The following is a 24,862-nucleotide window of genomic DNA, read 5'->3' on the forward strand; positions in this document are numbered from 1 at the left end:
CGACGAACAATGCCTTTCTCAAGGTCTCAAGATGCTTTATTGTTGGCATGAGACAGGACTGATGGTAGCGCTCACCTTGTCTTCTCCGGACAAGCTTTTTTTTAATTTTTTTTTTACAGATGCCCCAAACAATCGGAAAGGGGATAAATTCCGGACGACGCTGGGACAAATGTGTGCCGCCCTTTGGGACTCCCAATCACAGCTGGTTGTGACACAACCTGGAATAAACCAGGGTCTGTAGTGACCCCCCCTAACACCGAGATGGAGTGTTTTAGAACGCTGCACCACTTGGGAGCCCAGAGTTAATGAGTGTTTTGTTTTATGTGTTTTCACCCGGTGCCATGGTTCATAAGCATTATGTATCATAGTAATTTTCATTCGCTGTGTGTAGAAATTCTCCTTCGCATCTGTGGGAGGAAAACGATGTCGATGGTTGTCGTGTCTATTAAGTCTATTTCTATGTTCCAATGCCGCTTTCTAGTGATAGTTGGAACTAGGAAACTCGGAAATAGCTAACTGTTTGTAGTCATATACATGCGGCTTTCTACAAATCAGCAAGTCGGACATTTCCGAGTTTCCTAGTTCCGAATAGTACATGAACACGACACAAGCTCTCCTCTCTCTTCATTGAATGTCGCTTAGTTGGGATTGATGTCACTGGCGGAGGGATTGTTTTGTTCAGGACGGGACAGACATTTGTTTAGAATTAGGCAGAGAGAGTAGACCTGATGTGCGCCTAGTTCGCTGAACGTTTGCTACGTTGCAGAACGGTTTGAACTGAAGGACACGTTCCACAAAATGTTATTGTACGTTCTTGAACAAACGGAGGTACGTTTGCTCTCGTTCTGTGGGTGTGGCTTGAACCAATGAGTGACGTATTTGAAGGGCAGTGGACAAGCTGACAGCGCCCCCCTTCCCGTTTCAACTGGTCGTTCAGTACAGTACTGTTTCCGTTCAATTGAACGTTCCAGAACGTAAAAGCGTAGTTACTGAACGCAGCCCTTCAGACATTTGCTAGTGTTGTTGAGAGAAAGCGTGGAATGTTGAAATATTTCGTTCGATGGACAAACTGAAAAGGCAGAACATATAGTTCGAATAGCTTGCCTCATCGAAGTAAAGTATCGAGCTAGCCAAGGAATAACGTTACAAAAATGTCTTCGCCAAGTCCAGGCAAGAGGCGAATGGATACCGACGTGGTGAAACTGTATCCTTTTCTGAGCAAAAACAACAGACAGGCAAAACAATCTTTTTCGTCTTTAGCTAATCATAAATTGTAGTGACAACTATCTACAACTTTTGTAATTACATGTATTGGTTACTGATGACACAAATAACTAGCTAATACAGTATGTTGTGTAAGCAAACAATAACAGCTGTTGTTGGGTTTTATGACAACAAAAGTAGGAAACATTTAGTTTTGATCAGGCATCACACGATTCGTTTCAGTGAGCCATAGCTGGGTCAGATCTAGGCTAGATATTTCACCCTCAATAATATATGCTATATAGTTGTTTGCTCAGATCAGAAAACTTCCCAAATGTCGTCCAATACCTGTAGGTATCATTTATCAAGCTAATTAGCGTGCTTAATGTTAGTGATGCTTTCATCAACCATTGGTTGTTTTCCACAAACCCTGATTTATTTTATGCAACACATAGCTAGCTAGCTGTATCTCTTGAACGACGATGACTAGAAAAGCTAAACAATGACGATGGCCTTGTAGGCACCATTTTCTGCGTGCAAATCGGTCGTCCGTCCTTTTACTGGCCTATCTAAGCTATTTCGCTTGCTATTATATCTCGACCTTGTGAAGTCATTCTTGTTGACACTCCAGCTGTTATAACGTTAGCTGCATGATTAACCATCAGTAATCGCATCGCTCTCTTGTTTACAAATCGTTTACATGTCCCCTGCCTTGTCAAGTTTGCCAGTGTTTTTGTTTTTAACCATTTTGATTTTCCAACCTTGAGTCATGTGGAAATGATGTACTATAATAATGGGGAAATGTTTGTTAAATGTATTTCCATCCTAAAGTAGTACATGTTGTAACTATGTTTTGCATTTCCCCAACGCTAACTATGATGTAATGGTAGCAAGTTGAATTCCGAATTTTATCAAAGTTCTCATTGGCGCTAGTTAACGTTTATTGTATTTTTTTGTATTTAACAAAATCTTATTGACAATGACGGCCATGTTCCGGGGCAGAACGACAGATTACCTTGTCAGCTCGGGGATTCGATCTAGCAACCTTTCGGTTACTGGCCCAACGCTAAAACCACTAAGCTAACGCTACCTGCCGCAACAAATTGTAGCCCTTTTCACCAAATTATCAGAATGTAGATGGACATTATAGTTTTTTAATCTAGCGCTTAGTTTGTGAAATTTGCCTGAAAGGTTAGGTTTAGACAGCGTGAGTTGAATTGTTTTGTTTTTGTGCTCCTGTAGCGACAGCTAGCGCCCTGATTGGTCAGCCTGTTACTATCCGGAAACTGGTAGGGGGCGGGAATAGATAAACGGCTGCTCGAGTGACAACAAATGGGTGGTGCTATCGGGGCTCCTTGCTCCCCTCCTCCCATTGACGTTGACAATTAAAATGGTTCAAATAAAATTATATTTGTCACGTACATGTGTTTAGCAGATGTTAATGCTTGTGCTTCTTGTTCAGACAGGGCAGCAATATCTAACAAGTAATGTCTAACAATTTCACAACAAATACCTAATACACACAAGTCTTAGTAAAGGAATGGAATTAAGAATATATAAATATATGGAAGAGCAATTGTCATAGATTGAGATACAGTAGATGGTATAGAATACAGTATATACTTGGATTTTATCAACCGATTATGATTTTGCAACATTGATACCGATTATTGGAGGACCAAAAAAAGCTGACACCGATTAATCGGCCGATTTAAAAAATAATAATATATATATATATATATATATATATAATTTATTTGTAATAATGACAATTACAACAATAATGAATGAACACTTATTTTAACTTAATATAATACATCAATAAAATCAGTTTAGCCTCAAATAAATAATGAAACATGTTCAATTTGGTTTAAATAATGCAAAAACAAAGTGTTGGAGAAGAAAGTAAAAGTGCAATATGTGCCATGTAAGAAAGCTAATGTTTAAGTTCCTTGCTCAGAACATGAGAACATATGAAAGCTGGTGGTTCCTTTTAACACGAGTCTTCAATATTCCCAGGTAAGAAGTAGGTTGTAGTTATTATAGGACTATTTCTCTCTATACCATTTTGTATTTCATTAACCTTTGACTATTGGATGTTCTTATAGGCACTTTAGTATTGCCAGTGTAACAGTATAGCTTCCGTCCCTCTCCTCGCTCCTACCTGGGCTCGAACTATGAACACATCGACAACAGCCACCCTCGAAGCAGCGTTACACATTGCTCCACAAAAGCCTCGGCCCTTGCAGAGCAAGGGGAACAACCACTCCAAGTCTCAGAGCGAGTGACGTTTGAAATGCTATTAGCGCGCACCACGCTAACTAGCTAGCAATTTCACATCGGTTACACCAGCCTAATCTCGGGAGTTGATAGGCTTGAAGTCATAAACAACTGCTGGCAAATGCACGAAATGAGTGCTTACAAGCCTGCTGGTGACTGAGCAATGGTAGGCAGACTGCTCTATCAAATCATAGACTTCGTTATAACATGATAACACACAGAAATATAAGCCTTAGGTCCTTAATATGGTCGAATCCGGAAACTATCATCTCGAAAACAAGACGTTTATTCTTTCAGTGAAATATGGAACCGTTCCGTATTTTATCTAATGGGTGGCATCCATAAGTCTAAATATTCCTGTAACATTGCACAACCTTCAATGTTATGTCATAATTACGTAAAATTTTGGCAAATTAGGCGGCCCAAACTGTTGTATATACACTGACTCTGCGTGAAATGAACGCAAGAGAAGTGACACAATTTCACCTGGTTAATGTTGCCTGCTAACCTGGGTTTCTTTTAGCTAAATATGCAGGTTTAAAATATATACTTCTGTGTATTGATTTTAAGAAAAGGCATTGATGTTTATGGTTAGGTACACATTGGAGCAACGATACGCACCGCATCGATTATATGCAACGCAGGACACGCTAGATAAACTAGTAATATCATCAACCATGTGTAGTTAACTAGTGATTATGATTGATTGATAGTTTTTTATAAGATAAGTTTAATGCTAGTTAGCAACTTACCTTGGTTTCTTACTGCATTCGTGCAACAGGTAGGCTCCTCATGGAGTGCAATATAATCAGGTAGTTAGAGCGTTGGACTAGTTAACTGTAAGGTTGCAAGATTGAATCCCCCGAGCTGACAAGGTAAAAATCTGTCGTTCTGCCCCTGAACGAGGCAGTTAACCCACCGTTCCTAGGCCGTCATTGAAAATAAGAATGTGTTCTTAACTGACTTGCCTCGTTAAATAACGTTTAAATAAAGGTGCAAAAATGTTTTTTTTTTTTTTTAATCCGCCAAATCGGTGTCCAAAAATACAGATTTTCAAATGTTATCAAAACTTGAAATCGGCCCTAATTAATCGGCCACTCTAGTATATACATCAAATGTATTTGTCACATGTGCTGAATACAACAGGTGTAGTAGACCTTACAGTGAAATGCTTACTTACAAGACCTTAACCAACAATGCAGTTTTAAGAAAATATCTACAAAAATATATTTTAAAAAGAGAAAGAGAAAAAAAAAAGAGATAAGAATAACAAATAGTCATTTAGTTCAGTTACCTTTCCATTCTTGGGAACAGGGACAATGGTTAAGGTTTAGGGTATGGGCGTCCAAAGGACCCTGGACAGCACTGACCTACACTAAACCCTGCTTCCACAGGGAGCGGATGGGGGACTTGGAATAGACAGGCCTAGCTACTGACTTCCTATCAGGCCATAAACTGAGGCCCACCTGCCATTATGAAAACAATCCGTTGGAGATGATTCAGTGTGCATGTCAAGGATTTGGAGAAAACATTAGATTTTGTTGTAGCAAACGGTTGGTGTCTTTTGGATAATAGCACTGTAGGGTTTAAAAATATCTAGTAACCTAATCTCTCATGACGGTGTGTGTGTTTTCTGATGTCTACTCACTCTATAGGTCAGGATAGACTACCTGCTAAATACACCTGGGAAAACATGCACAATGACATTTCCCCCCTTTAGTAAAGCTATTGCGTCCTCCTTCTCCCACCCCCCTAACATACTGTCTGGTTTGAAATCAATGCATGGATATCATGAGTAATTAGCTGCCTTCCTGGGCAGTTCTCTCAAGACATTAATATAAATTGCATAACATTCATCCACTGGATAAATAATGAACAGTACAGTAGGCTATACATCAAATGAGCAGTGGCCTATTGAGTGCCATCGCTGTGAGGAACATGAATGTGTTGGAGAGGGAGAGATACTTTCATGATTGTGTGTCATCTTGAGATGTTTGTTTTTTGTCTTAGCATGTTTTGTGTGTGTGTGTGTGCACATGCACGTGTGTACTTGTGGGTGTTCCTGAAGTTTAGGTGGGGGCTGGGTATTGTGGTAAATCTGTCCTTTCTTTGTGCCTGCCAAATCAGCATAGTCTGTTGTTTCTGGCACTGGATCTTGTATATTAGTATGTGAAGCCGCTGCTCTCTTATCTGATAAGAGAACATTGTAAAGCCTGGTAGAAAAACCCGTACACAGTAAATCCAGTGTTTTTAGCCCAGCACCAGTGGAGAAATGTGGGCTGTCCATGATATACTATATACACAAAATTATGTGGACACCCCTTCAAATTAGTGGATTTGGCTATTTCAGCCACACCTGTTGCTGACAAGTGTATCAAATTGAGCACACAGCCATGCAATCTCCATAGACAAGCATTGGCAGTAGAATGGCCTTACTGAAGAGCTCAGTGACTTTCAACGTGACACCGTCATAGGATGCCACCTTTCCAACAAGTCAGTTCATCAAATTTCTGCCCTGCCAGAGCTGCCCCAGTCAACTGTAAGTGCAGTTATTGTGAAGTGGAAACATGTAGGAGCAACAACGGCTCAGTTGCAAAGTGGTAGGCCACACAAGCTCACAGAATGGGACCGCCGAGTGCTGTAACGCGTAGAACTGGACTGTCCTCGGTTGCAACACTCACTACCCAGTTCCAAACTGCCTCTGTAAGCAACGTCAGCACAATAATTGTTCGTCGGGAGCTTCATGAAATGTGTTTCCATGGTCAAGCAGCCGCACACAAGCTTACGGTCACTATGCACAATACCAAGCGTCGGCTGGAGTGGTGTAAAGCTCACTGCCTTTGGACTCTGAAGCAGTGGAAACGTGTTCTCTGGAGTGATGAATCACGCTTCACCATCTGGCAGTCCGATGGACAAATCTGGGTTTGGCGGACGCCAGAAAGAAGAATGCTACCTGCCCGAATCATGGTGCCAACTGTAATGTTTAGTGGAGGAGGAATAATAGTCTGGGGTTGTTTTTCATGGTTCGGACTAGGCCCCTTTGTTCCAGTGAAGGCAAATCTTAACACTACAGTATACAATTATATTTTAGACGATTCTGTGCTTCCAACTTTGTGACAACAGTTTGGGGAAGGCCTTTTCCTGTTTCAGCATGACAATGCCCTGTGAACAAAGCAAGGTCCATACAGAAATGTTTTGTTGAGATCGGTGTGGAATAACTTGACTGGCCTGCACAGAACCCCATCGAACACCTTTGGGATGAATTGGAACGCTGACTGCGAGCCAGGCCTAATCTCCGACATCAGTGCCTAACCTCACTAATGCGTTTGTGGCTGAATGGATGCAAGTCCCCGCAGCAATGTTCCAACATCTAGTGGAAAGCATTCACAGAAGAGTGGATGGTGTTATAGCAGCAAAAGTGGGACTAACTCCACATTAATGCCCATGAATTTGGAATGAGATGTCCACAGGTGTCCACATGTAGTGTATATCAGCCACTCAGTGTGAGGGCATGTCTTTTGTTTACTCCAGGTAGCAGAGGAACAGGTAAATGTAGAGCATGCTCAATGTAGAACGCATGACTGTTTGTCATGATGACCTCTGGGGACTGGTTCCATTTCAGGCCCTTGTCCCTTCCCTTTGTACCTACGGACTATTTCAGTGTTTGGTATTGTCTGTGTGCACGCATCAGCCCTGGGCCCTAGGGGAAAGACAAGACAGAGATGCATTGTAGCCAGCCTTATTTATAGGTCCTGTCTGTTGTAGGTCACAGTCACTGCTGCCTGCCCTGCTCCCATCCTTTAGTCTAGGCCAGTGTTCTTCAATCCTGCTCCTGTTCAGTTGTTCCTAAACCCAATAAAAAAAAACAATTTTCTTGATGTTGTGACTTAAGCCTAGCTGCAAACCAAGACAGACTGAACATAATAGATAGATAAACCAATAAATACATGGCTGACAGCTGCATAGGAGCGACTCTGACGTTTGGGGGGGGCAGTTTTTGCTACCGGGGTCCGGGAGCATGCCCCCAGATTTTTTGTTGTTGAAAAACAGGTTTTAAATGCAAATTTCTAGTGACGTTTGAGTAAAGGATATAGACAAATCCGGACTTACAAATGGACAACTTTACAAGGCTAAGGGGGGCCTTGCAGAGGGGTACTTACTCTGGTACAGTCCAATCAGTCTTATGGCCGTTCATACTGTACTGAATGCCAGTGTGACTGTTACTGTGGATATATTTAATTAAACAATCTCCAAGATGTTTTGAGTGGACAGGCAGTCGTTGATGTAGAAAGAGAAGAATAAGATCAGGGTTGAGGGACATCAGGGATTGAAAACCTACAAGGGGTGGCCAAAAATGGAAACAAATAATGGAAAAGAAGATGACAATTGGGTGACTAATCATGCACTTTGAAACAGTCTTCAGATAGGCTTTAGGAAGATAAGTTGGACTAATTAACAAGAATAGCAGAACGGCAAATGTAAATCAGCTTTCAGAGAATTAATTGAAAATTGTTTGCGTTAGGGCATGGCTGTGCATGTTTCTTATCCACAGAGGCTCAGTGTGGGTGCAGGGTTGTGTTCTAACCAAGCATTAACACACCTGATTAAACTAATCATGTCTTGATTGAAGTCAATGATTCGTTGATTAATAGATTCAGGTGTGCACTGGTTGGCAAGAATAATAGTGGGACAATAATAGCGGGACACCCCGCTGTTATGAGTGCTACATCTGTGATGAATAGCAGTGATCAGTTTATTTTAACTTTAGGGGAGATAATATGATCAAATATTACATAAGAAATGTCAGTTTGTAAAGTTTGGAAATTAATTAAAATGTATTATTTAAGAGGTGGACTTATTTGGAACACCCAGGGGCCTTTAAAGGGTACACTTGGTACCCATTAAGCCCACTCCAAACTTTTCACACATTTGATCAAATATGTGTATGTCTTTTTAAACAAAATTGGAAGTAACGTAAACTTCACATGAGAGAGTATTATTTCATTTGCTCTCCACTTTCCTTACAAACATTTTTATATGTTAGAAATGTCTAAACCTATATTTTGTTGGGCTTACCCTACTGGTGCTCTACATACTGTATGGTTTGAAACTTAATGTAATTTTTCCAACTTATAATAGTTGTCATACTGTAATAATAACCAGCAACAAACTGTTTTCATTTGAAAGAAGTTAGGCATGAAATGTCAAACAGAAATGATTCAGTCTCCACTCTACACAAAATAAAATGATGGCTGCCATTCTCCTGCATGAAGCAAACACATGCAATACACCCTCTAGACTTAAGATGCTGTCATTACATCAGAGATCAGATTGATTGACACTATGACTAATCACCAGTCTCTGAACTCTATGCGCTTGAAGAGGTACTTCTCACTATCTGCTTGGCTGTCACTATCCTGCCATGACCCTATGATGGAGACTAAGATAGTAATTGCATAAGCAATTATGTAGCTAGCAAGTATTCTTGGCTTCAAAACTTTCACTATCAGTTTATCACACATCCAGAACTATCCAAACCAAATAGTATTTGTCACATGCTTCGTAAACAGCAGGAGTTGACTAACAGTGAAATGCTTAATTAAGGGCCCTTCCCAACAATGCACAGAGAAAAATATTTTTTTATTGCTTAATCTAATTCATGCTGATACATTTTTTAATAATCCATAGGCCTAATGGACACATGCTCAAACTTGTACACTTTTGATAGACTAAAATACAGTAGTCTTTAAGTCTATGCCACTCTGACATTTCTCATCCTAATATTTATATATTACATAATTCCATTATTTTACTTTTAGGTTTGTGTGTATTGTTGTGAATTGTTAGATATTACTCCACTGTTGGAGCTAGAAACACAAGCAATTCGCTACACCTGCAATAACATCTGCTAAACATGTGTATGTGACCAATAAAATGTGATTTGATGGGGAAAGCTGAAGTTGTATCTTTACTAATGTAAAGATATAAATTAATCGTATTATCGTATGTAGTAGAAAGCGATGGGTTACAAGAAGCCTACATAACCAACCCATAGAGTGACATTTTACATTCATATATGGCCAGTTATGTAAACTGTAACATTGATTTATCCTGCAATAGATGTTGTTCAATTGGTAACTTACATTTTGTTCTTCTTCTAATCTAAAAGTCTAACTGAATGTAATCAGATTACGTTAATGAGTTTGGTTAATCCAAAAGTTACATTACTGATTACAATTTTGGACAGGTAACTAGTAACTTTAACGGATAACATTTAGAAAGTTACCTACCCAACCCTGGTAATGAGTAAAAAGAGTTAATGCAAAAGGTGTTGATGCAGATAGTCCGGGTAGCTATTTGGTTAAATATTTAGCAGTCTTATGACTTGGGGGTATAAGCTGTTCAGGGTCCTGTTGGTTCCAGACTTTGGTACCTCTTACTGTGTGGTAGCAGAGAGAACCGTCTATGACTTGGGTGGCTGGAGTCTTTAAAAGAAAATGTATGGCCTTCCTCTGACACAGCCTGCTATAGAGTTCCTGGATGGCAGGGAGCTCGGCCTGATGCATTGTCATACCAAGAGGTGAAGCTTCCTGCCATCCAGGACCTCTATACCAGACGGTGTCAGAGAAAGGCCCTAAAAATTGTCAAAGACTCCAGCCACCCCAGTCATAGACTGTTCTCTCTCCTACCGCATGGCAAGCGGTACCGGAGCGCCAAGTCTAGGTCCATGAGGCTTCTAAATAGCTTCAAATGGCTACCCAGACTATTTGCATTGCCCCCCATCTTTTACACAGCTGCTACTCTCTGTTGTTATCTATGCATAGTCACTTTAATAACTCTACCTACATGTACACATGTACTGGTACCCCCCTGTATATAGTCTCGCTATTGTTATTTTACTACTGCTCTTTAATTACTTGTTACTTTTATTTCTTATTCTTATCTGTATTTTTTGTTTTAAACTGCATTGTTGGTTAAGGGCTCATAAGTAAGCATTTCACTGTAAGGTCTACTACACCTGTTGTATTCAGCACATGTGACTAATAAAGTTTGATTTGATGCAGCCAGTCAAGACGGTCTATGTTACAGCTATAAAACTCTGAGGGCCCGTGCCAAATTTTTTCAGCATCTTGAGGGTGAACAGACATTATCTTGTCTTCTTCACAACTGTCTTGATGTGTGAGGACCATGTTAATTCCTTAGTGATGTGGACACCAAGGATCTTGAAGCTCTCGACCCGCTCCACTACAGCCCTGTCGATGTGGATGGGATTGTGCTCGGCCCTCCTTTTCCTGTAGTCCATGATCAGCTCATTTTGTCTTGCTGACATGGAAGGAAAGGTTTTTGTCCTGGCACCACACTGCCAGGTCACTGACCTCCTCCCTAGAGACTGTCTCATCTTCATTGGTGATCAGGCCTATCACTGTCGTGTCATCAGCAAACTTAATAATCGTGTTGGAGTTGTTTGCGGCCACGGAGTTGTGGGTGAACAGGGAGTATAGGGGACTAAGCACGCACTCCTGATGCCCCCCTGTGTCATTTAGACAGGTTACCTTTGCGTTCTTGGGCTCATGGACTATAGTGGTCTGCTTGAAACATGTTACAGACTGGGTCAGGGCAAATGTCAGTGAAGACACTTGCCAGCTGGTCAGCGCTTGCTCTGAGTACCCATCCTGGTAATGCCCCGCTGCCTTGTGAAAGTTAACCTGTTTAATGGTCTTAGTCGCATCGACTACGTCTGGAAAAGTTGGTGCGCTCATGCATGGATCAGTGTTGCTTGCATTCTATGCTCGCTTAGATGCATTTAGCTCGTCTGGTAGGCTTGCGTCACTGGGCAGCTTGCGGCTGGGTTTCCATTTTGTAATCCGTGTGTTTGCAAACCCTGCCACATCTGACAAGTGTCAGACAGGGTTCGCACAAGGTGCTTAAAGTACTTGAATTTGGCACTCTAAAATCAAGTTGGTACAAGAAAAATACTTGAATTAAAATGAGAGGAGAACAGATAATGATCAAATATGTTTATGAAAACGTATTGGTCTTGCAAATGTAATTTCTAGGCAGACAATTGAGATTTATTTCCTCACGTGTTTCGCACTGTGGTCTCCGGGCAAGCTCGCTCGCTCATTCCACCCACACTGCCACTCAGCCAGGCAGGTATCGAACTGACTGATTAGCTTCTGCCAAACCTCACATCAATAGCTAAAATGTAGATTCAATCCTGCCTTTTCTACATATTTAATTTAACAAATATATATTTTATTTCAGTTCATGAAACATGATTGTATTCTATATTTTTGTTCAGTATAGTTTACCCACCTTTTTACCACTACATCACTGAACCCAACCATCCCACACCGCATAAGGTGCAGAAAAAGCAACTTTGACATTGCGAGCATGAGTGAATTGGCCCAGAAGAGCCACATGAAAGGGGAAGGACACAGCGCTGCATCCTGCGCTAGCGGCAGTTCAACATTAAACTTTTTTCTCTGCAGCAACCTCCCAGAGTTTTTTTTTTTGCGAATCGCCTAAAGGAACGCAAACGATATTCCGCTTTATCAAGCAGCAGCCATGCTCCTGCAGTTCTGGTGGCTGTTCACATGCCGTTTTCCTCACACAGCCCACCTGCCCTTCTCCCTAAAGCTGCCAGTCGGAAGCAAGACACTTTTTTTGTAGCTATTAAATAGTAGATGTCCAATAAATACAGTCATTAAGCTGGAATTGTGTAGTAATGCTAATATGAAATGTGTTCACCAGTAGGCATGTACAAAATCTCTGCTCATCACTACTCAAATTACAACATCATCAGTACTGACTTAACACTCACGTATGTAGTAAAACCATTTATTATTGAGTAGAACTTATCAGGTAGTGTTGAATACGAACTTGTTTTTTTTTTCATAAGGTTGTGGCAATGTACTGGCATCTGGTGGCGACTAGAAACAATTGCATAATATGACCTATTACAAATTGATAGTGTTTGAAAAAGTACTAGAAAGTCCTTGAATTTGACTTGCCACTGTTTGTATGAACCCTGGTCAGAGACGGCGTAGTAGGATTCGGTCTTAGTCCTGTACTGGTGCTGTGCCTGTTTGATGGCTCGTCGGAGGTTGTAGCGGGATTGCTTATAAACGTCCGGATTAGTGTCCCGGTCCTTGAAAGCGGCAGCTCTAGCCTTGAGCTCAGTTTTATTTTGATTTTTTTCCACCTTTATTTAACCAGGTAGGCCAGTTGAGAACAAGTTCTTATTTACAACTGTGACCTGGCCAAGATAAAGCAAAGCAGTTGACGAAAACAACAACACAGAGTTACACATGGGATAAACAAACGTACAGTCAATAACACAATAGAATAATCTATATACAGTGTGTGCAAATGTGCCAAAATAATTGCAATTTAGCATTAACACTAGAGTGATTGATGTGCAGATGATGATGTGCAAGTAGAGATACTGGGGTGCAAAAGAGCAAAAAAAAGAACAGTATGGGGATGAGTTAAGGTGGGCTATTATTGATTCTGTCTCTTCGAAACAAAATCTACAGAGCTGAGATTGTTATATGCCCCATATATATATATAGCATTCTGTTGGTGGCAGGAATTCTATGTAATAATTTAAATTGAAAAACTCTGAGTCAAGTGTATGGAATTGGTACATCTCAAATCTCCTGCCATTTATTTTGCAACACGGTCCATGAAAGCAGCAGCTTTAGCCTTTATCTCGGTGTGGATTTTGCCTGTAATCCATGGCTTCTGGTTGGGATAATTACGTAGTCGTGGATGCAATTATTAATAAAGCAGGTGACTGATGTGGTAAACTCCTCAATGTTATCGGATGAATCCCGGAACATTGTAATCTGTGCTAGCGAAACAACAGTCCTGTACCTTAGCATCCACATCGGACCACTTCCATATTAACCGTGCCACTGGTACATCCTTTTGGAGTTTTTGCTTGTAAGCAGGAATCAGGAGGATATAGTTTCTCAATATGTAGACTAGAATTCATTTGAGAAGCAATCACACTTCCCCCACTATTACCTCACACTGCAACTCCCATTCACTAAACCTTCTTTTAGCCAGGACAATGGCAACAATGGAGAAGAAACAAGATATACACAAAGCAAATGTTTTACTTTAACTATCAGCTAGCTACATGTGAATAATAATCTAGCTAGCCAGCTTGTTAAACAGGCTAAAATGACCTAAAACTAATGTTATGCGAGGTCAATTTTCCGTGGGTAGCTAGCTAGCAATTTAGCCCTATTGACATACTTATGGACCCATTCACTAAACCTTCCAGTTAGGACAATGGCAATAGAGACAAAATAAAATACACACAAAGCAAATATTTTACTTCATAACTATCAACTATGTCCTCCACGGCTCCTATGCCCTTGGTGTTTGATACAGAAATGAATGAGATTAAATAAAAACTGAAGTAAAATCTTCTTGATGTGGACTGGAGTGGCGCGTTAGATCTCTAAACATATCATGTTATCTAGCGATCTCTATGGCCCTATTCCCACTACGAGATATGAAGGAGCGGAGTTGCAGAAGAGAATTCCACTTTTTAATTCACATTACATCCTTGCCTTTCGTTGGTCAACACAACATTCTTGGTCTGCAGCTCAAATTGACCATAAATATCACAGTAGGCACGAGCCAGCACAAACTATTCAACAATGACAAACATTTCTTCTGAAACATATTACATTATTAAATAATGCAACCAAACCATATTACGCTATTGAATAATGCAGCAATTCACAAGCATGTATGTGCAGTCAATTAAAGGGTTTATCTTCTCATCTGTAGGCTACACTCATTACATTTTAGCTTCAAGACAAAAGGAAAGAGTTGCTGTAACAGCATGTCTTCATCAAGTAACATTAGCCTATAAGAAATGACAGATGAACCCTTTCACATGCATGTACAAGTACAGCACCTTACAACATTACAACAAACCAGGCTTCATTTTTATCAATATCATACAAATCATTACGTGGTTAAAGCAAAATGCGACTGAAAATGTGTGTATAAGGGAATTCACCGCAACCAAGCTTTTTATTTGGAAGCCCATACCCGCCACCCAATTAAAAAAAAAAATGTATTTTTACTAAAATGCCACATGATTTGTCAACATACACATTTGCGCTCTGATCCCATCTGGGCCTGGGGAAACGTAATGTCATGTTTCTGTAGCCTACTGATAACATCCACAGGTGCAGGTAGCCTAGAGAAGCCTATGCGCTCTGATCCCATCTGGGCCTGGGGAAACGTAATGTCATGTTTCTGTAGCCTACTGATAACATCCACAGGTGCAGGTAGCCTAGAGAAGCCTATGCGCTCTGATCCCATCTGGGCCTGGGGAAACGTAATGTCATGTTTCTGTAGCCTACTGATAACATCCACAGGTGCAGGTAGCCTAGAGAAGCCTATGCGCTCTGATCCCATCTGGGCCTGGGGAAACGTAATGTCATGTTTCTGTAGCCTACTGATAACATCCACAGCTGCAGGTAGCCTAGAGAAGCCTATGCGCTCTGATCCCATCTGGGCCTGGGGAAACGTAATGTCATGTTTTTGTAGCCTTAAGCTATGAATTTATAGCCTAAAATAGGCACATTTATTTGTGTTCTGAGAATTTGATCAAATTTGATGTATATTCACACTGGTGGCTAGGCTACCTACAGCTTTATATAAAAAATGATTGACTGGAATTAAGAAATTAACACAATAGTGATGACATACTGTAGGAGTATTTTTAATTACAGATGCAAAGTCCTACGCAATGCCTTTGCAATGCAGCGAGCTCGGCCCTGTTCTTTTTTTTTTTGTCCAATCACATTTGTCTGTTTTTGGGTAAAGGGTTTTAATGTTTTCCTCCTCCCTAGGGTAGGGGTTTTTCTAGGTGTAAAAATAAATAAATAATCATATGGCCTGATTTAGAAAAATAATCTTGTCCCATCAAAGCCCATATAAAACCGTTTTCAATTTTTTATTTTTTTACAGCTGATTTATTACCCTGTCATTCGCTACAACTAGGGTGGGAGTTGGTTAGGTTAGCCCCCAGGAAAACAATTCATACACTCTAGGACCTATGGTGCCACATCTGAAATGACCAAACAATGTTATAAAACATATCCTGTCTTACATGTTTTTGGTAGTGGGGATGGGCTTCCATAGTTTTACATGGCTCAGTGCATCTGGCAGCTACTGCGACAATTTCTGTGTGTGTGTGTGTGTGTGTGTGTGTGTGTGTGTGTGTGTGAGGGAGAGAACCTCATGTTGTTAGACCCAACTGACCCAGGTGGAAATGAAACAGACTTCTAGAGCCATAGTAGTTTCTCATCTCCGTGACAACCCTAACTAACACACACAGCATGACACACTGTTGTTGCTCTGTATGAGAGAACCACAGAGATGAACTACTATCAACCCAGGAGCTGTCGGTCACTAAACAAACTCCCACTGTTGTCCACCAGACACTCCTTTAGCCCTCCTCCTCTCCGTTTTAGGAAAGTGTTTCATTCTCTAAGCATCCTTTTGTACCTTGTGGCATGATCCAGAAGTTAAGTTGTTTAGTGCTTTGTTGAGCTTATTTGCTGTAGAAATATAGAAAAGACACCTCATGTGTGATGGATGGGTCTAGATGTCAGCGGTGTCCAGTCGTATCCACACTGAGGGCCAGTGCATCTGGCAGCTACTGTGACAATTTCAGAATGTAACACGCTGTTGCTGCAATTTCAGGTAAAAACTCAATAAAACAAGTCTCAAATATTAGAAAAATGTCTACATTTCAGCTCCGCTATTACTATTTATACTACAGGAGTGTTTGATCAATGAGACAATTGTGTTTGCCCTGATTCAAGGGGGGCAACTGTCAGGTGAATGTTGTGCGCTGCCCCCGGAAGTAGGGGTTGATAAGTAGCAAGTAAGCAAGTTTACAATTGAGTAATAAGTGTAGCCGTCTGTATTTTTACGAAATGTTTAGTAAGTTTGGAGTCTCACTCTTTATTTTCTTCTCTCCCATTCTTTTCCCTCCGACAGCCTCATCTCGTTCACCCAGGTGAACTTGAACATTGGCCAACTGAACTGTTTCAATTCATTGGTCAAAACAATACAGGGCACAGGTGTCAGAATGTGGAAGGTGTTTCCATCCATAGACCCTGGTGACTGATGCCCAGCATGTAGCTCCACAGCGGGGGTCCTCATCAGGCCAGAGCACTGTCTCCCAGAGGCCTAGACTAGTTGATGGGACACTGGTGCTTTCCTATTGTTTCGGTTCCTATTCTCCCAAGAAGAGAAGCTGATACCCACATTTGGTTAGTTCTGGGTAGAGCCTGAGGGTGTTGGGTCATTCTGGTTATTGTGTGAAGTTAGGCTATTTCTGGTTATAATATAACATTGTTTGTTATAAGAGAGTGAGGTAACGTATTAGTTATTTGTGTGGTTAGTTTTGGTTAGGGTAAGTGTTTGTGTGTTGGCTGAGTCTGATCACTACATTATTGATCAGACACCACGGCTGGCTTTATCGATCCTATGTTTGACCTTAGCCCAGAGTATCTCTCAACTCACACACACACTGGTTCTACTGACCTCAGACCAGGGCTGAGTCCCAAATGGCACTTTATTTATTGCACTACTTTTGATCAGTACCGTTTGGGACGGAACCCAGTTCACCCAACTAGTTGGATTCTGATTGTGGATCATTTTAATTGGCTTGTTTACTTTCATTTAAAATGTGTGTTGTTTGTACTGTAGCCTTCTCGTTAGTCACGTTCAGTCGTGTCTTTTCCTTAACAAGTGCTCAGCATCGAGAGCAAGCATGAGGTAACCATCCTCAGCGGACTCAATGAGTTTGTGGTCAAGTTCTACGGCCCACAAGGAAGTAAGTGTTTTCATAAACAGCCTAATGACTTCCGCTGGCTTCTCACTGGGCTCATTGTGTCTATGCAAAGATCTGTATGGTAGGCTATATGGAGGCAATCTTCCTCCCTGTGTGTGTGTGTGTGTTTCTAATCAAATGTTGTTGTTTTTAGCACCGTATGAAGGAGGTGTATGGAAGGTGCGAGTAGACTTACCAGACAAATACCCCTTCAAGTCTCCATCTATAGGTACAGTATCAAAATGCATCTGTCAACATTCTCTATGTAATATAAACTAATAACATAACTGGTTAAAGCATTGTGGAAATTACAATAACACAGGTTTTCTATGAAAACTAACTTTACTGTTCTCCTCACAGGATTCATTAATAAAATATTTCATCCCAACATTGATGAAGCGTAAGTTCATTTTTGATGATATCGTTTCAGTAGTTTGCAACTAATGTACGGTATGTTGACGGTAAGGCCTGGACAATCTTATCAGTTATACATCATGTTTGTTATATCACAAAATGCTGCTCACAATTCTGTTTATTTTCTGCTCTCTCATCTCCCCTCTCCTTCAGGTCAGGGACGGTGTGTCTCGATGTCATCAACCAGACGTGGACAGCCCTGTATGGTGAGTAACAGTTCAGAATTGATTTCAAAATGGACACAATGGACATGCTACCACTTCAGTTTGGAAATGTTTGAAACTCACTGAATGGTTTGTTCCATGACATGGGTACATACTGTACCCTTTCTCTATAATCATGTCTGGGCTGGTGGCTGCTGGGAGCAGCTGTGAGGAGCTGACATAAGAGCGACCGACTAGGAAAACAGGTCTACAATGTCTCAACTTAAGTAGCTCTCAACTTAGTGTTTATAAGGCTTTTATATGGCTCGCATTGTGAATAGCTGAGCATAATTGCCATACAGAAGTTCCTATCATTGAAAACTGAACTAGCAATTTAACCGTACAAGGAATTGACCTTGTTACTGTGATTTGAACTCTTGTTTCAACGATTAGGAACACTGTGTCAGTGGGACATACCAGACGTGGAATTATAATGTATTTTTTAGCAGGGTCAATCGGTTTTAACATGACTGAAACAGATCACCCGTTCTGGTTTGAGTTGTTGGCCCATTCACTGCTTGTAGCAGATAGGCTGTTGTATTGATGGTGAGAGCTGAACAGAGACCTAGTAGTCATTTGTCATGAAATGCAAAATTGTGAGGCCAACTAACCTCCAAATGAAATACTTGTGATGTGGTGGGATTGTTTTGCAGTTCAACTTGTACAGTTGTACTAATTGTGCAATTAGTACAGCTCATTGAGTGTTTACCTTGAGTCAAAGGTTGCACATTAGCACCTCTTTTATTTCACCTTTATTTAACCAGGTAGGCAAGTTCAGAACAAGTTCTCATTTACAATTGCGACCTGGCTAAGATAAAGCAAAGCAGTTTGACACATACAACCACACAGAGTTACACATGGAGTAAAACAAACATACAGTCAATAATACAGTATAAACAAGTCTATATACGATGTGAGCAAATGAGGTGAGATAAGGGAGGTAAAGGCAAAAAAAGGCCATGGTGGCAAAGTAAATACAATATAGCAAGTAAAACACTGGAATGGTAGATTTACAATGGAAGAATGTGCAAAGTAGAAATAAAAATAATGGGGTGCAAAGGAGCAAAATAGATAAATTATTTAAATACAGTAGGGAAAGAGGTAGTTGTTTGGGCTAAAATATAGGTGGGCTATGTACAGGTGCAGTAATCTGTGAGCTGCTCTGACAGTTGGTGCTTAAAGCTAGTGAGGGAGATAAGTGTTTCCAGTTTCAGTGCTTTTTGTAGTTCTTCCAGTCATTGGCAGCAGAGAACTGGAAGGAGAGGCGGCCAAAGAAAGAATTGGTTTTGGGGGTGACTAGAGAGATATACCTGCTGGAGCGTGTGCTACAGGTGGGAGATGCTATGCTGACCAGCGAGCTGAGATAAGGGGGGACTTTACCTAGCAAGGTCTTGTAGATGACATGGAGCCAGTGGGTTTGACGACGAGTATGAAGCGAGGGCCAGCCAACGAGAGCGTACAGGTCGCAATGGTGGGTAGTATATGGGGCTTTGGTGACAAAACGGATTGCACTGTGATAGACTGCATCCAATTTGTTGAGTAGGGTATTGGAGGCTATTTTGTAAATGACATCGCCAAAGTCGAGGATTGGTAGGATGGTCAGTTTTACAAGGGTATGTTTGGCAGCATGAGTGAAGGGTGCTTTGTTGCGAAATAGGAAGCCAATTCTAGATTTAACTTTGGATTGGAGATATTTGATATGGGTCTGGAAGGAGAGTTTACAGTCTAACCAGACACCTAAGTATTTGTAGTCAGAGCCGTCCAGAGTAGTGATGTTGGACAGGCGGGCAGGTGCGGGTAGCGATCGGTTGAAGAGCATGCATTTAGTTTTACTTGTATTTAAGAGCAATTGGAGGCCACGGAAGGAGAGTTGTATGGCATTGAAGCTTGCCTGGAGAGTTGTTAACACAGTTTCCAAAGAAGGGCCAGAAGTATACAGAATGGTGTCGTCTGCGTAGAGGTGGATCAGAGACTCACCAGCAGCAAGAGCGACCTCATTGATGTATACAGAGAAGAGAGTCGGTCCAAGAATTGAACCCTGTGGCGCCCCCATAGAGACTGCCAGAGGTCCGGACAGCAGACCCTCCGATTTGACACACTGAACTCTATCAGAGAAGTAGTTGGTGAACCAGGCGAGGCAATCATTTGAGAAACCAAGGCTGTCGAGTCTGCCGATGAGGATGTGGTGATTGACAGAGTCGAAAGCCTTGGCCAGATCAATGAACACGGCTGCACAGTAATGTTTCTTATCGATGGCGGTTAAGATATCGTTTAGGACCTTGAGCGTGGCTGAGGTGCACCCATGACCAGCTCTGAAACCAGATTGCATAGCAGAGAAGGTATGGTGAGATTCGAAATGGTCGGTAATCTGTTTGTTGACTTGGCTTTCGAAGACCTTAGAAAGGCATGGTAGGATAGATATAGGTCTGTAGCAGTTTGGGTCAAGAGTGTCCCCCCCTTTGAAGAGGGGGATTTTAACCCCCATAATGTATAACACTGGTCGTCCCTCCTCCCCTTGCAGACCTGACCAACATCTTTGAGTCATTCCTGCCCCAGCTGTTGGCCTACCCCAACCCCATCGACCCTCTCAACGGAGACGCTGCCGCCATGTACCTGCATCGGCCAGAGGACTACAAACACAAGATCAAAGGTGAGGCACACACATACATACACACACACACATATATACTGTATATAAATACATATATACACATACACACATATACATACTGTATATATATACATACACACACACATATACATACTGTATATACATACACACACACATATACATACTGTATATACATACACACACACACGATCGACTGTCTGACTCTTTTCCTTCTCTCTGTTCCAGAGTATCTCCAAAAGTATGCGACAGAGGAGGCTCTAAAGGAGCAGGAGGAGGGGGGTGACTCCTCGTCTGAGAGTTCCATGTCTGACTTCTCTGAGGATGAGGCTCAGGACATGGAGTTGTAGTGAAGGGCTGGCAACCGCCCTCCCCTCACCCACACGGACTATCATTTCCTAAAGAGCAGAAGCAAACTATTATATTCATATTTAAACAAGGCAATTGTTTTATTACTAAACAAACAAGGATTTTTATGGATTATATGTATGAGAAGTGGCGGTGTGAAATGTCAGTCTCCCCCTCGTCTAGGTATTCTTTATTACTTACCCATAGCCCTCTACCAACACCACCCCACCCACATTATTACCCCCTCCTACCCAGAAAGGAGTGCAGCATTCCCATGATCCTAGATGCCCTCCTGCGGTCTGGATGATATTCTGATTAACCCAACCATGATGGAACCGACGATAGGGTGAGAGCAGAGCATTATGGGAAGACAAGACTGTCAGACTGTCATTGTCATGACAGAGACAGGGATGGAATGTTTACTCAGTACCCCCTCCCCACCACAGTTTAGATTTTTGATTCTCAGAATTGTTCTGTATTTGGTGAGTGAAACACTGTTTCAACAGTTACAGCTTTTTTTCCCCTCCCCATGCTCTACCAGAAGCTCTCTGTCTCTGGTGCATGGCCCCCTCTCTCTGGAGTTATTACCACAATGAGGAATTACACCATTTCGAAGAAGTCATTTTCTGCCTTCCTTTGGATGGGGTTGGAAGCTACCATCAGGATCATTCCTTCCTGAGGACCAGTTGGTGGGTTTCATCCAGATCCACCTATCCAATATGGCTGTTGTTGACCCATCTTTCAGGCCTTGCCCCAGAGGCCAGTATGCAAGCCTATCAACCCACCACACCCTGGTTGTCATAGAAACTGTTCTGTAAACACGCCTTTCACCCCGTAGACAGGAGCACCAGCTCACCAACCAAAGACAACCTACCACACCACTTAACACCTGAGAGAGAGTGAGAGAGTGTGTGTGTGTGTGTGTGTGTGTGTGTGTGTGAGAGAGAACCTCATATTGTTAGACCCAACTGACCCAGGTGGAAATGAAACAGACTTCTAGAGCCATAGTAGTTTCTCATCTCCGTGACAACCCTAACACTCAGCATGACACATTGTTGTTGCTCTGGATGAGAGAACCACAGAGATGAACTACTATCAACCCAGGAGCTGTCGGTCACTAAACAAACTCACACTGTTGTCCACCAGACACTCCTTTAGCCCTCCTCCTCTCCGTTTTAGGAAAGTGTTTCATTCTCTAAGCATCCTTTTGTACCTTGTGGCATGATCCAGAAGTTAAGTTGTGTAGTGCTTTGTTGAGCTTATTTGCTGTAGAAATATAGAAAAGACGCCTCATGTGTGATGGATGGGTCAAGATGTCAGTGGGTTCCAGTCGTATCCACACTGAGGACCAGTGCATGACCAGGCTTCATTCCATCCAAGCACTAACACACCTGTTTGGACTTCTCTCAGTCTTTATGGAAGACTATGATTAGTTGAATCAGGTTTGTTGGTTGGTACAGGAGCCACATCACTGGCCCTCTGTAGATAAAACTGGACTGCCCTGATCTAGGGGTTGGATTGGGTTGTTGTGTGGGACTGGGCTGGGAGGTGTTGAGGGGTACCTGGGGACTTGTGGGGTGTAGGGGAATTTTGCCTATTGCTTGTGTTCAACTATAATAGGTATTTGACTTGCGTAGTGCTAGTTAATGTGCCAGATGGTGAATCCTTTTATAATCTATGGTTTTATTCCTTCTATAGCAAGCTAGTTTCAAAGCGAATTGTCCTGTAAAGGTGAAGCATTTAGTTTTAATTAGATTTGTTTTTTTCTTCTCCTGATTTGAATCTGATCCTCCAAAGGCATGTTGCATCTCTGTATCTTTTCTCTTATGCAAATGGTCTCTTCTGTCTGCATTGTCAGTGTGCAAGTGAACTTATCTAGCCTGGGTGTCTGGCTGTTTCTGCTGTGGCCAACTCCTTTGTTCACTGTTGTGACGTCATGTTGGGCTTAAGCAGAAACACACTGTCTGGCACCCAGGCTAGATGAGTACAGCTACATACCCAGACTGGCTAGCAGTGTTTTGGGTTTTTCAAACTTTGATCTCCAACTCAGCAGCACCACATTGGGAGTGCTCCAGGATTCTCCTCCCTACTATTGTGTTCATGGAGAGGTTGGTCAAGGCTCATCAACCTACACAGGGTGTCCCATTCATGCCACAGTACAGTACATGGGCTCAATCATATCCCCAGATTGGTGTGCTTAATCCTGTGATATTCTATAGGGCACATTCTATATGGGACTTTCGGATAGAAATGCAATGTGAATGGGTGTCTGTTCCACACAATAGAGGATATTGTCCATTCTGTACATGACAGATCTACCTATGATTTTCTAAACATCAATTCAATATGCTACTAGTGACATGTACAGTAACTGAAAAGGGTTGAGGTCCTAAACTTTAGGAGCCGGGTGTATATTACTGCCATAATAATGTGGACCCTTTGCTCAAAGCAGATGTCATAATGCTTCAAAACACTGCCGTAATACTGCCGTAAAGCCTGTTACAGGGGGGTGTACTGGCCACTTGTCCCAGGTCACATAAGACGAGATGTCACCTGTATTTCTTTAAGAAAACTCATCATAGCTTTCATTGGGGACATCCTAGTCGTACACCAGAATTGATTCACAATTTATTTAATCCCTTTGTTTTCATTTTCACAAAATGCAACAACTGTCAAATGTATAATAATATAGTTAACATAATTTTAAGTATTAGGGTGCAGGGTGAAGTTACAGATGACAGAACAGGCCCCACACTTCAGTCCCACATGATGGTGAAGCTATTGTTGATATTTGTCTGTAATTTGTCTTTTGCCTCCATTAAACTAAGAACAGGAGAGTCGATGAGACAGGAAAATGGCATTTCTTTGAGAAATGATTGCATTGAAAAACATGCACTGTCTGTACTGACATGGGAAAGCCTCAGCATTGAGATGGTTCGAGTTAGCATTAGCATCCTAATACATTATGAGTGTAGTTTTAGCATTATGCCAACTGTGTCTCAATAACATGGGCACCAGACACTGTGGTGTATTGTAATGGTTACCACAAGAGAACAGCCAGTGTGTAACTATGTTGGCTATTAGCAAATTGAGCATCATTTGAGGAAAAACATGTATTCTACACATTCAACTTGGCACAAAAGCAGAACAACGAACATCGGTAGAAAGATACATAATGTCTGCTCTCACTGTTTGATGAGTTGCAAACTTGTTGGAAGCAACAATCAGTGATTGGACAGGACCCTTTCCCTTTAGCTATTTAGCGTCAGGACACATTGATCATTACAGTATGTGTATTCACTCCCTTTCAATAATGAGATATATATATACTGTTTGAAGCATTATTTGTTTGATTTGTTTTAATCCTTTAAGGATGGAGAAGACCAGAAATTCCCACATTTTTAAAGGCAAATAAGTTAATGAATAAATGTGCTTCCCTTGTAACTTTAATAAATAAACAAATATGAAAACAAACTCCTTTAAAATTGTCTCTGTTTTACTACTGGTTTGTGGTCTGATTATCTCCACTTTCCCTGGATTGTACAAATGCTCACTCCACCTTGTGAGTTTTAAAGCATTTTGATTGGTATAACTAGGGGCTTGATGGACTTTTCATCATATTTCTAAAAGACTGAGCAGCACCAGAATCAGAGGGGTGACAGGTAGCCTAGCGGTCAGAGAGGCAAGCCAGCAACCAGAGGTTTGCCAGTTCTCCGGGGGAAAAGTCCTGGAGGAAGTGAGCTGGCAACCGTTGCGTTGCTGGCATCAAATCCTAGATGCCATTGTCTGGCGTTGCCTCTCACTTAGCCCCCCACAACAGTTCCCCGGTCCCCAATGTGGCACCCTCTCGCACCTCTCCAAAACCTGTATGTATGCGTGTGTCTTTCGGAGAAGTAACATTTTGGT

The 24,862-nt window shown here is 41.6% G+C and overlaps 1 protein-coding gene across 1 annotated transcript; it reads left to right on the plus strand.

The window, feature by feature from the left end:
- Nucleotides 1-918: 918 nt before the first annotated feature.
- LOC135524304 (ubiquitin-conjugating enzyme E2 H-like) lies at nt 919-24,430 on the plus strand. The gene is made up of 7 exons (XM_064951731.1): nt 919-1,204; nt 17,289-17,365; nt 17,517-17,591; nt 17,723-17,762; nt 17,930-17,982; nt 20,501-20,629; nt 20,837-24,430. The coding sequence occupies exons 1-7, from the start codon at nt 1,152-1,154 to the stop codon at nt 20,956-20,958; spliced, it is 549 nt and encodes a 182-aa protein (XP_064807803.1). The 5' UTR covers nt 919-1,151; the 3' UTR covers nt 20,959-24,430.
- Nucleotides 24,431-24,862: the final 432 nt, after the last annotated feature.

This window comes from Oncorhynchus masou, chromosome 31, assembly GCF_036934945.1.
Source record: "Oncorhynchus masou masou isolate Uvic2021 chromosome 31, UVic_Omas_1.1, whole genome shotgun sequence".
Lineage (NCBI taxonomy): Eukaryota > Metazoa > Chordata > Actinopteri > Salmoniformes > Salmonidae > Oncorhynchus > Oncorhynchus masou.